General features: G+C 40.9%; 1 protein-coding gene across 1 annotated transcript; it reads left to right on the top strand.

The window, feature by feature from the left end:
* Positions 1–423: 423 nt before the first annotated feature.
* alg14 (ALG14 UDP-N-acetylglucosaminyltransferase subunit) lies at positions 424–10,733 on the top strand. The gene is made up of 4 exons (XM_023804596.1): positions 424–609; positions 910–1,058; positions 1,754–1,876; positions 9,929–10,733. The coding sequence occupies exons 1-4, from the start codon at positions 465–467 to the stop codon at positions 10,157–10,159; spliced, it is 648 nt and encodes a 215-aa protein (XP_023660364.1). The 5' UTR covers positions 424–464; the 3' UTR covers positions 10,160–10,733.
* The last annotated feature ends 1,648 nt before the right edge of the window (positions 10,734–12,381 follow it).

Here is a 12,381-nt window from a genome sequence, read left to right as displayed (position 1 = left end):
CCCTATAGGGTCAGGGGCCCTTGTAGGCAGAGGATCAAAGAATGTAGGCCCTCTAAAATAGACAAACGAAAATACATTGTTGATAAGCGTTGCAAATTGTTTTGGGCTAGGGGCCCCACGGGCCCCCTGCACCCCAAGGGCCCCTGGGCAGCGGCCCCGCTGGCCCGGTCCGTAATCCGTCCCTGATGACAAGGGAGGAGAGGAACCGAAAAAGGTCCAAGGACAACTTGCTGCCCACGCCCGCCCCCAGCACCTAACTTCTGTTAGATATGGATGAAGAGAAAAAAATAAACTTTTTCTATAATCCACTTGACAATGTAATGTATACAGGTTTATGTCAGTAATTTACGAACTAGGCTTCAGACACAGGAGGTTTGACGTCCGTCTTCGGTAATGTCGTTTCCGTTAAGTTTGACCCGAAGAGGATGCCGTAGCTCCCTTATGTGTTCATATCGTGTCATAATATGGCAGCGCTGTTTGGCGTTTTTTGTGGGTTCATTCTCATAATCGTACTTTTTACTCTGCGGTTATTCTTTGTTGTACGAAAAGGCTCAGGATACAGACCCGGGAAGAAGGGCTCCGTCAGTGTCCTTGTTGTTGCAGGCTCAGGTGAAATGAATAACTTGCCTATCTGAAATTGCTTAAGAGTAGTGCGTTATTCAGTCGACTTCATGAAGTACCGACGATTCATTTACAGCTATTCACGTGTGTTGATAACCAGCTGGTTAAATTAAATGGTATATTGTTGCGTCTCGATTGTGTTCGGATATATCTAATATTTTAAGGATACGGTGGGCGTAACATTGTAATAGATATAGCCAATGCTTTTTATGAGGAGAAACTGCTTTCCATTGCCTGCCTTGAGTTGTTCGGTCATAACCGTGGTTTTGTTGAACCATTTCTTAACAGGAGGTCATACCACGGAGATCCTGCGGTTAATGGGAAGCCTCTCGGAGTCATACTGTCCCCGGCATTATGTTATCGCTGATACGGACAAAATGAGTGAGGACAAGATCCGCACTCTTGAGGCGTCAAAAAAGCAACAGGATCAAGGAAATGTAATTGAGCCTCTTTGCTTTGTCTCTTTTTAAGCAGCAATACTTGCACTCCTCATTTCACAGTTCTTAGCGACGTTTTAAGAACTTTTCTGTTTTGTATTCACTTTGTTTCAGTGAAGCTTAATGAACCTGACGTGCCTTTCGAAATCAGTACGCATTAGACGTGGATAAGGGCAGGAATTCCGAAATAAAAGGATAAATGTTCAGCTAATTTGGAAGTTAAGTCTTTCCTGAGAATTTTTAAATTAGTATTAATATCTGAATAGCATTTACGTAAATGACCATAAAGAGTTCTTGTATTGCAGAGTGCTTATTTATTGAATCAGCTGAAATCTTCCAGAGTCCTGGTCCAAGCGCCCAGGAAGGTCTAGCCTTTAATTAGATTATTTGTCTGATTGACCCGGAATTATTTGATTGTTCAATGACGATAAATACAGAATATACAGGGTGCATATGTGGGGATCCAAAACACCTTCTCGGTTCTGTCATGACGAGAAAGTGTACCTCCGCATACGTTCCAGTAGGGGGCGGTATTTCATAGTTTTCTTCTGGCTACGTAAGAAATTTGCTCCCACTTGCTTGTCATGTATGCATTAAGCAACTTTGTATAGAAATCTTTTTTTTTTTATTTGTGTAAATAATTTATGGAACATTTTCTGTGATGTACTTAAAACATGGTCGTCTTCTGATTCCAGTTTACCATTCACCGGGTTCCTCGGAGCCGAGAGGTGCGTCAGTCCTGGAGCTCATCGGTGTTCACCACAATGAACGCCCTCCTTTACTCTGTACCCCTGCTCTTTAATCTTCAACCTGATGTGGTAGGTGTAGAGGAGTCTTCCAGTTTTTTACGCATGTTTTTTAATAGTATCATTGCCCATCTTTTAATGAGAACTCTGTTTGAACTATGTATTATTTATAATAATTTAATAATTAATGACTTTCCAGTGGTGCAAATCTATTTTGGGACAGAAAAACATTACTGCTTCTCTGCTACTAGTCTGCTTGCTAAACTATATGTAACCCTTTAATAAACAAGCACTCGATACGTTAATATAGAGTTTTAATTTTAATATAGAGTTTTAATTTTAAACAGATGCACACATCTGTTACCATTATTATTATTATTATTACCATTACAGCTGCTATTATTGAATGTCTCAGCACATAAACACTTTATAATACTGGAAACACTTATTATTACACTTTAATTTCTAAGAGTATATGCCTTAAGCTACCTGCACTTTATATACTGTTACTCAGTAGTTAGGATGTGTTTTGTTCTGCCTCTGCACTTTACTGTTTGTCCTATCCGGTCATGTCTTGTCGTGTCTTGTCTGCGCATGGGACAGTGAGGAACGTAATTTCGATTTCTTTGTATGTCTAGTACATGTGAAGAAATTGACAATAAAGCTGACTTTGACTAATTAAAAAATGTTTATGATATATGTTCAGATTACAGCTACAGTCATTAATGACTGCTTTTATAAAATATCTTATGACGGTAATTCAATCCATTATTTAAGGTGTAACCCAATCTTTTACGGCCGGTGGTGGTGAAAAATCAAGATCACGTGATTAAGGCTGGTATAGGTTGTGTGTGACCCTCTGGGTTAGTTTGCCGATGTCCAGAAGGTCACCGGTTCAAATTCCATGACTAGTAGAATCACTGTGTCATTGTCAGGCACTTCAGTTGAGACCTTAAGCACAAAAACTGCTCCAGGGGTGCTTGGGAAAAAAAGCTTTGCGCTCTCTGGGCAAATAGCAAGTAAAGTATCAGTTTAACAAGGGCAGGGTGATGCATTACTATGGGATAGATGCTGGTGCTGTAATGAAGGTATATGCATTAACTGTCAGATGCTTTTCTGAGACAAGAAGGCAGAGTATATCCGATTATCTCTGAAAACAAAAACACTCTGAAGTCTTGCTTTCCACTAGTCTTCTGTAAACCGGTACACAGGCAATGATATTGCTGCCACTCAATGGGTGAGATATGGGGCTCTGCATTCACATAAATTTTTTTTAATTCAACCTAATTACTTAACGTTCTGAAATGGTGGTCACCAACCAGTCACAATTGTTTGGTCGGTCATCAGGTCATTTTTGTCAATCACGAAAGATGGCAAAATCTACCAAGGGGAGCCCCCCCCCCCCCCCCAATATACAAGACCCCCTCTGGTCAGCAAAATATACCATTGGGACTCCGTAGCTTAACAGATTATTTTCTTTGAAAAAGTAGCTCACACTATAACAATGGTTGGAGACCATTGTTCTAAAATGTTTAAGTGACTTTTATTGGTAGTTTTTGTTGTGGACGTCAAACCAAAGTAAAAATATGGGTGATTTGTGGCTCAGTGTGTTAGGATACTGTGCTGGTTCAGATCCCAGGGTCGACAGAGTGAATTCACTGCTAGGCCCTTAAGCAAGGCCCTTAAGTCCCAATTGCTCCAGGGACTGTCTGACCCTGCATTCCCCAAGATGTACGTCACTTTGGACAAAAGCATCTGCAAAGTACATTTTTTAAAAAGCTGCCTGTTATATATATATATATATAGGATTAGATATGAAAGAATTTTTTTGACTAGTTCTTTCATAAGAACTGGTGAGCCTTTATGTGGTATATTATATAAGTGTTAATATCATGTGATGTCTCAGATCCTGACAGTTTTCCCCTTCAGGGATGTCAGAAGGTATCTGTCTGTGCAGAAGCTGCTCGCAGTGCGGGAGGCCGTGCCAGCCAGGAAATGAACGCGCGAGGCGCAATCTGGCTCATTCGCCACGGTTAGACCTGGTCCGGGCCCGGGAGTTATCAGGGATAAATTACACAGGCTCTTGTTCACTTACAGAAATCTGTCATTTTTACCAGGAATTATTGCAGTTGCCTGTCTGCAGGGAGAGAGAAGGGGGTGCAAATCAAGGTCAGGTTCCTGGTATGTTTAAATCACAAAGTTAGATTCTTAGTGACATATTTGGGAAAAGGGCTACTGGACACAACATTTTATTAACCGGAAAAGTCTGGATCTGTACCTGAGTGCCCTTCTGGATGTCTTAAAATTTGTCTAAACATAAGCTACCAAATAAATTGGAAAACAAGTGTAAGTTTTGTGGTGGAAATGAGGAATATTCTTTGGGGAAGAAGGATACCACTGTCCAGATTTCATTGTCTATGTTTCAATGTATTTTGTATTTTTTTTTTTTTTTGAAGAGAGGCATTGTGGGGTATTCCTCTTGGGAAAAATTACCATAAAACTCTATCATCTTGATTTACGTTGCCCTGTAAATGCCCTCCATCTAGGAAACTCAATTTCTTGGCTAGATTATGGTTTCTTCCATGCACTTGGGTCTAGCAACAGCAATTGTATGTTTGAACTTCATTTTGTGAAGTGTCAATGGAACCGATTCAGAACGGATGGAGTTAGCAGTCCATGTTCTCTTACGTTCTCTTATGTTCCTCTGGGTGCTGCAGGTTTCTCCTGCAAGTCCGAACAGATACAGTTACACGAAGTGGCATCTCTAAGTTGCCCATAGTACGTGTATAGTATATATACGTGTGCGCACGTATGTGCGTGTGTGTGTGCGTGCGTGCGTGTGTGTACGTGCATGTGTGTGTGTGTGCACGCCCCCTTGGCTCCCATCCAGCATACCTAAAGCTTATGTCCTTTGTTCCTTGTGATATGTCCCAAACTATACTGGATAAGTAGTTACTTAACATGGATGAATGTGTCTTTCTATGTTGCTGTTATATTGTATATTATTTTTACACTCAAATGAAGGTCAATTGGCCAATGTTTAATGTTTTAATGTCATGAGTTCTCCTTTGGTGGTGTGGATGTATTGAATTTTTTTAGTTCAAATCAGTCATTTGCTCTTTAGGAATCTTCTCTGATTCATTCAGCATTCGGTTGAATATTTCTGAGCCCTTGTTTCGCCCACGGTAACATCTCTTGAGGTGATAGTGAAAGCTTTGTGGAACAGTTGGGGTAAAAAAAAACCCCTTGCTGCCCTCATGGGGCCTCACCCTGCTCCCTCGGTAACTGTGAGGCTGGTCCGCACTAGCTCCTTGGCCAGCAGTCTGGCTAGATCCTCAGTGGACTCCTCAACCAATTCCACACTCAGGTTGTCTCTGTAGCCCCAGAAACTTTGCAGATCGTGACATCGAGCTAGTCGTCACTCCACAGCCTAACACACGGCCCACTTCACTCGCCAGCTTCATTCATTTTACTGCCATCCCTGTTTTCTCACCTTACAGTTTCATGCATAGTGAAACTTTCTGGTCCCAGATCAGTGTGATGTGTGGTGAGTAAGCTGTACATTTGTGAACATGACCAGCATAAGGGTTAATGCAGAAGATCTAAGCTTGTTGAGTGAGAGCGACCGTCATCAGTGGAGGAACTCTCTGATCTCAAACCCCCCCTGACCATAAAAGGGCTTCTGTGCTCCCTTCTCTTCACCCCTCCCCCCAAAACCACCCCCAAAAAATCCCCAGTCTCATCACCACAGTCCTGAACCCTCAGCAAGGTCAAGTTTAAAGCGTTCTCTGTCTGGGAAAAAAGAACTGGAAAGGAAATCAAGTCATAGCTATTATTGTTTTTTTCAAAGACTTTATTCCAGCCTAACAATTCATCAGAGCAGTACTTAAAACCAGCAAATTTATGTTTTCTGTTTATTTGTCTGAATTTATGGGCATGCGTGATATCACTCAGTTTGGGACATGTTGTTTTGAAATAAACAAGTCACCTTTTGAGCATCTGTAAGAGTGAATGAGATTTACAGAAGTTCTTCCCAGTCCTAGTCCTGGACAACTTTCGTGTTCACCGCATTGTCCTTCCACCAACTTCTTCATGAGTCTTGACCACGCAATAGTTCAGCTTCCCACATTTGGGGGAATCACACGTCGGATGTCTCACCCTTCGTGATACGTAAAGAGCAGAATTAATTCACATTTGGCTACATTTAAATGAATTGGCCATTTATTTGCTTAATTGTTCTCAAGCAATGACCTGTGCCTTTAATCATATTACCTTTGGCACGGTTTCTGCTTCCTTATCTGTGAAGATATTGCTTACTGGTTTCCTAAAGAGAATTTAAGAGTTGAGCTCCATGTCACGCCTGACTCTTTACGAGTTTAGATGGAAAAACCAGCACACACTCCGGAGTGGACAAGCTGTAATGGATTTTGGGAGGTAGAAGGCTTTGGAAAAGTTTGAGACTCCCTTAAACATTCTCCATTTCTCAGTTGCAGGGTCGTTTTATCCATTTTATCTTTTATCCATTTGACAAAAAGCTGTCAAGTCGAGGATTCAGATGAAGAAAGTTTCAAGCACTGTCCATTTCCAAGAAATTTTACTGCCTGCCCCCCCCCCCCGCTCCAAAGCCAAAAGACTTGAATTTTCCTTCCCTGTGAAAATTTGGGAGTAGAGGTTATAGGGTACGTATGGTGAACGGGATTGGAATAGCAATTCAGCATAAGCGATAATGAACTCAGCAGTTTGCGCTGCCAGTTCTGTGACATTTGCGCAGCTGCCGCTGATCTGAGCTCAGTATTTCCATTCCTCCTTTGCGAATATCTGTGCGTGAGTTTTGGTCATAGAGCGCTATGAGTTTCACTTGAGTCCTCATTTATTAAAGCATCCGCAGCGGAATGGGAGCACTTTTTTTGTGTTTGGAAGAAGTGCCGAACGATGATCTTTTCTCTGCTAAAAGTATTTCCTCTTGCTTCTCAGATGTCACCATTTCTGTTTTTCTTAAACCTCAGTCTTTCCATTAACCCTGTGCAGCTTTACTGTCGAGCGTGTCACAGTTTCTCTATTTCATGGCCCCGTTTCCCCCAGTAACCTGACTTTGAATGACCCACTATGTCAGAAGGAGATTGATAAACGATGAAAACCACCTTTCAGACGTCAGCTTCAAAACGTCAAGAGTGTTTTGGGAGATCTTTGAATCACTACTCTCAAGTCATTTGCGTTTTGCATTTTATCTTATTTTGTTCAGGAAGATTAAAAACGTAGTCTAGAGACGGGTCCATTCAGCAAATATAGAATTGTGTAGGTAGATTATTGTTGTTGTTGCCCCTGCTGCTGCTGCTGCTGTTATTTTTGTACCTGATGACTCAAAACAACTGATTTGCATCCTGGGACAGATTTCAGGCTTTACTGAGACCCAGTGCTAGATAAGTAGGAATTGTTCTTGTCTATAATTTATAATTTACTGCAGTGCTGGAAAGTAACTCATCATCTGAAAGTACTGCAGTCTTCTGGTCCTGAGGGTGTTTAGGGCACAGGTGACGACAGGGTCAGGATGCGAGTCTGCGTCACTGATCTCTGACTGTGACACAGGAGGATTTTCACATGGCTCCGATGTCACCGTAAAATCAGGAATCTTCCCATGACACCTGTGTTTATTCCCATGAGTCTCTCATAATTTTCCTTATAAATTTCCAATTTTCCTTTTGTGTTATGTTTCTCGCTGCATTTGGGCCTCTTGCAGATCATGACCTAGGGGACGTGGCTCTGATTTATTTAGCTTCATCCTCTTTTGTTTTTGTTTGTTTGTTTTATCCTCTCATCATAGAACACGTGGGGTTGCATGTTAAAATGACCACCAGCAGGGCTGGACTGGGATTAAAAAGCCCTGGACTTTGGGGTCCCCTAGGTTAAATTTTGCCAAGCAATAAATTTTGTTTACGGGGGGGGGGTCCCGGTTGCCTGGTGTACCAGATGGTCAGTCTAGCCCTGACAGTCGGGAGAGACTGATTTTCCGGCTTTCAGTTAAGCTTGTTGGAGATCTCAAAAACTGAGTGGAAAAAAAATGTGCGTTGGAGTCCAGGCCACTAACAAGAAAAGTATGTCAGGAATGTCCTAACCAGTCTTGGGAATATAGCTTCACTGCAGGACGGCTTTGCATAAATACTGTTGTCAAATGATTGTAGAACAATGATTGAGATGATAAAACATTTCATAAAAATATTTTTTTGTGCCTTCAGTGCCTTCAGTTTGTTTTGATGGTTGCGGTCTTGTGTTTATAGAAGCAAAAGCCAATAATATCACCAGGGCCAGTTCTTTGCCCATTATCTTTAGCTACCAGTAAATACCAGGGTTTATGACATCACTCATTTTTAAATTACAGATTTCATCCGTAGTTGACCTAATTGCAGAAAATGAACTGTAAGTATACAGGACATAAATATAATTAAACATTTCTTTTCAATCAAGAAGACAAAAGTAAATATACTATGGGTTAATTGGGTCCAGTATTAACCAAAGTTGGTAATTCCACGTTCATTTGTATTCGCACATTTTTTAAACGGAACACTTTTAATGTGTTTATTTCCTTCTTCTGTATAGATTTTCCTACGACAAAGTATTACGGCCACATTGAGGGAATAAAAATTCTCAGAATTTGAGAATATGGTAGCAATTCTACGAGAGTAAAGCCGTAATATTACGAAAATAAAGTCATAATGTTATGTGTTATTTTACAAGGGAGATATTCGAATAGTGGCCTGCCATCTGCAATAATTAGGAATGTGAAGCATCTTGTGAAGGTACTTTAGTGCTGATTACTGCTGAATAGGAAAGCTGTAGAAACTCACCAGCGACTGAGATATCTGTAGGAGGTGAGTCGTCTCCCATGGCGACACCACGCAGATTCTTCACATTCATCTGCTTTCTGGGTTCATTCCACATGAAATGAAAGCTCACGTCTGACAGGACATGGGTTGCCAAACTTTTCCATTATCGTCCATTTGCAGAGCCAGTTGTAGGTGAACAGTTTCAGGACAGGAAGTTTGGAGATTGGAACAAACCAGAGTCAGTGATAGAAAAGAAACTTTGTTTTATTTTAATGCATGCATTATTATTATTATTATTATTATTATTATTTTATTACTATTATGTTTAAAATGTATACTGCTGCTAATTTTATTTGTGGTTTTCAATATAAAACTGATGATTTCAGTTTGTGTGTCAGTCCTTTTCTTTGATCATTTTCAGCACATTATAACAATACTGCGATGATATTGATAACATGATCATTTTGGTCACAACAATCGTAATATTAAATTTTCATACCGTTTCATCTCTAAGATGTACTTTAGGTTCGCATAAGCTGGATCTCTTTCGAGCAGAATTGTCAAACATTTTTTTCTACGTGTGTATGTGTGTGTGGATTGACAGCTGTGGTTTTTTGTTGTATGTGCCCTGTCAGCTTGATCTGACTAGTGATCTTTCTGCTTTATTATGGAAACAATGGTTGATTTATGTCTCTTACTCAAAGTTGACTTCCCACATCAGGACTCAAGATCTAGGTCTATGAACAAAGGAGAAATATACACTACAGCAGATATATTTACTGTTGAGAGACTTTCATTTATGCCAATGAGTTCAGTTAATATACATCTTTGGATTTTTTTGCTTTACAACTGGATGAGCTGATAGAGAATGTAGATGCAATACATCATATAACACAAAAGTTATAGGAAATAGATGAATGATCAAGTGGCACGCAGCCCTGCTCAGGATTAGTTTGTGATTCAGTTCAATAAATCTATGCTGTTTCTGTTAGTTGACATACTGATTCCATCCTGCGTGTTGAAGTCACCCAAAGCCAATGGTCCTGAATTGGTGGATTACCACACCCTTATCCCCCCCCACACACACCAGCACTGGCCAAATATCAAGGTATTGGTTGGAGGCTACTGTTCACGCAATATACTTTATTGTGGCGTCTGTTAGCTAAAATGTCTAGCTTTACCTAAAATTGTGCCTCTTGAGTAAGCTCAATTTGTCAGATTTTTAAAGGTGGTTCTGTCTTTGTCTGTACAGCCAGGTCCTCAGTGGTGACTTTGACTTTGTTCCTTGTCATTACCGTTCCAGTTGCTGTGCAACGGGCCAGGAACCTGCGTCCCTCTGTGCCTGGCGGGGCTGCTTCTCGGCATCCTCGGGGCGAAAAAAATCCTGATCGTCTACGTGGAGAGCATTTGCCGGGTGGAGAGACTCTCCCTGTCAGGGAAGATCCTCTATCACTTATCTGACTATTTCTTTGTGCAGTGGCCAAGCTTAAAAGACAAATATCCCAAGTCGATCTACTTGGGTAGAGTTGTATGACCGACCGACTAAGGAAAATGTCACCTGTTACGTATGTGTATCATTAGAAGTCAAGCTATCCTGCTGTCAGGAGAAAAGCCTCTTTTCTAATTCATTATTCTATGACCTTGAAATAAGACACCACCTCCGTTAACCCCAGCAGTGATCCAGCTGTAAGCAGAATGATTTGTTAAGTTATGTACATAAAGAGAAGAAAAGGTAAGGAACGATGGCAGGTATAATGAAATTGTACGCAGGTTAAATGCAACTTCGTTAACTTCTGGACTTAAGTAGAAATGGAAAGTACAAATTGTATAAAATTTATACATAAGTAAATCATTGATGATGGGTTGATGGTGTTCGTGTATGAATGAAGGGGCTTGTTACATTTTGATATAAATTCATGCAGTACAGTATTTTGAAAGTTGTTACCTGTTTAAAGGTTATTAAAGGTTTCCTTGTCAGCCCCTGTACAATCTACTGTTTTTGTGCAACAGTTGTTCTGTTCCTGTTTTGCAGCACCTGCAATAAAACCCTTCCAGGAGTGTACAGTGATACATTAATATTACCGTAATAAACCGTAAATGAGCACTTATTTTGCGAGTCATGCTTTCATTAGTGCGACGTGTGGGGTGGCGCTGGGGTCACATTTGTAGCTGTGGGTTTGGTCTGGCTGCAGCTGTCGCTGTTGTTTGTATTGTTTAAGGAAGACTTTTCTGGCAATGAATTTCCATTGTGCAGGCTTCCTGTTTAAGGACAGCCTTGATCGTACTTGAAATACAGGAAACGTGCAATTTATAGGTGCTCTGCTTTACAACGGCAGTACTAGAAAAACACAACGTTGTGTCTGAACGTGCTGTTTGAACAAGTCGCGCACATACAAACACACACAAGGTTTTCTTGTTTTTTTTTCCCCAACTGTGTGTGATAGAACCACGCGCCAGGTTACCACTGAATTAAAATGCTTCGGGAAATGTGACCGCAGCTGCTTCTCCAAATACAAGTAGAGGAAGCAAATTTTGTGGAAGGTTGTCTCCTGCCAAATGCCCAATTTCATCAGCTGCAATGAATCCCACCGTGGCAGCACTGTGTTGCTGCGACATCCTGCATCTATGCCAGATGGATGTTCAAATGTCCTTGGCGTGACGTAAAAATCAAGGGGGCTTTGCACCCCCGTGAGTGGTTTTGGATATAAAAGGTCATGAAATACGGCATATGATTCAAATAAGCTGCTATCAACATTATGTTGACATCCATAATTCTGGGGCCTTTAACTGGTGGTCTCGTTCAACCTGATGGTCAGGAGCCCCCCTGATCCGACCCCAGTGTGACGCTGCCGATCCAACATCTTGGCGTCTATGGATGGAAAGAAAGACAAGCTGTGAATAAAAAAGCTCTAAAAGGCCAGGAAATCGAGGAGGCTGCAGCACTTACTGGACTCAGCGGGAGCCCAAGTTCATGACAATGTGTGTCAGTAGCAGCCCGCCCTGTCTCTGTCTACACCAGGGCACCTTTTCTGTTTTGTAGCCTTCCAGTTAAATAAAAAAAGGGGGGGGGATCGGTGGGGAAGCTGTGTATGTTGCTGCCTCCTATTTCACAAATGTTACAATCAAGTGAACTTTTTTGGAGAAGAATTGGAGAATGATCAGTTTTTCATTATTATTATTTCATAGGTTAGGTTGGAAGGATCTGACCAGTATATATTTAATATTTAAATTAATCGTAAGCAGTAAGCAACTTGAAAAACTATTGATTTTACTGCTGGAGAGATATTGGATGTTCAGGGGGAACAATGGCGATGCGTTTCCTCAAAGTAAGTTCACAGTTATTAAACCCAAAAAAAAGAGTTATTTTGCCATGCCATAATATAGAAAAACAGAAGGTATCCTGTTAAATGAAGTTGCACTTAAGGAATGATCTGTTTCTCATCTCACCGATGAACTGCTGGATGTGACGGATATCACCTGGCGAAATACATTTTATCCCTCACGCGCGTCATTTACTGATGTCAGCGTCTGAGTCGGCTGTATGATATCATGTCTTACGGGAGACGATGATAAAGGCCAAAAATGATTGCCTGCCCTTCCTTAGATCATCTTGATACATAGCAATAACTAATTTTATTACATAACAATAATCTCTAAAGTTCAAGAAAATATGGGAACTGACATTATGGAATGCCATAATGTCCATTTCACAAATATTTAAAGGATTAAGTTTATTAACAGACCGATCTCTTTCTG

The sequence above is a fragment of the Paramormyrops kingsleyae genome, chromosome 15, assembly GCF_048594095.1.
Source record: "Paramormyrops kingsleyae isolate MSU_618 chromosome 15, PKINGS_0.4, whole genome shotgun sequence".
NCBI lineage: Eukaryota > Metazoa > Chordata > Actinopteri > Osteoglossiformes > Mormyridae > Paramormyrops > Paramormyrops kingsleyae.
Note: the sequence above shows the minus strand (reverse complement) of the source record. Positions and strands in the feature narration are given on the sequence as shown.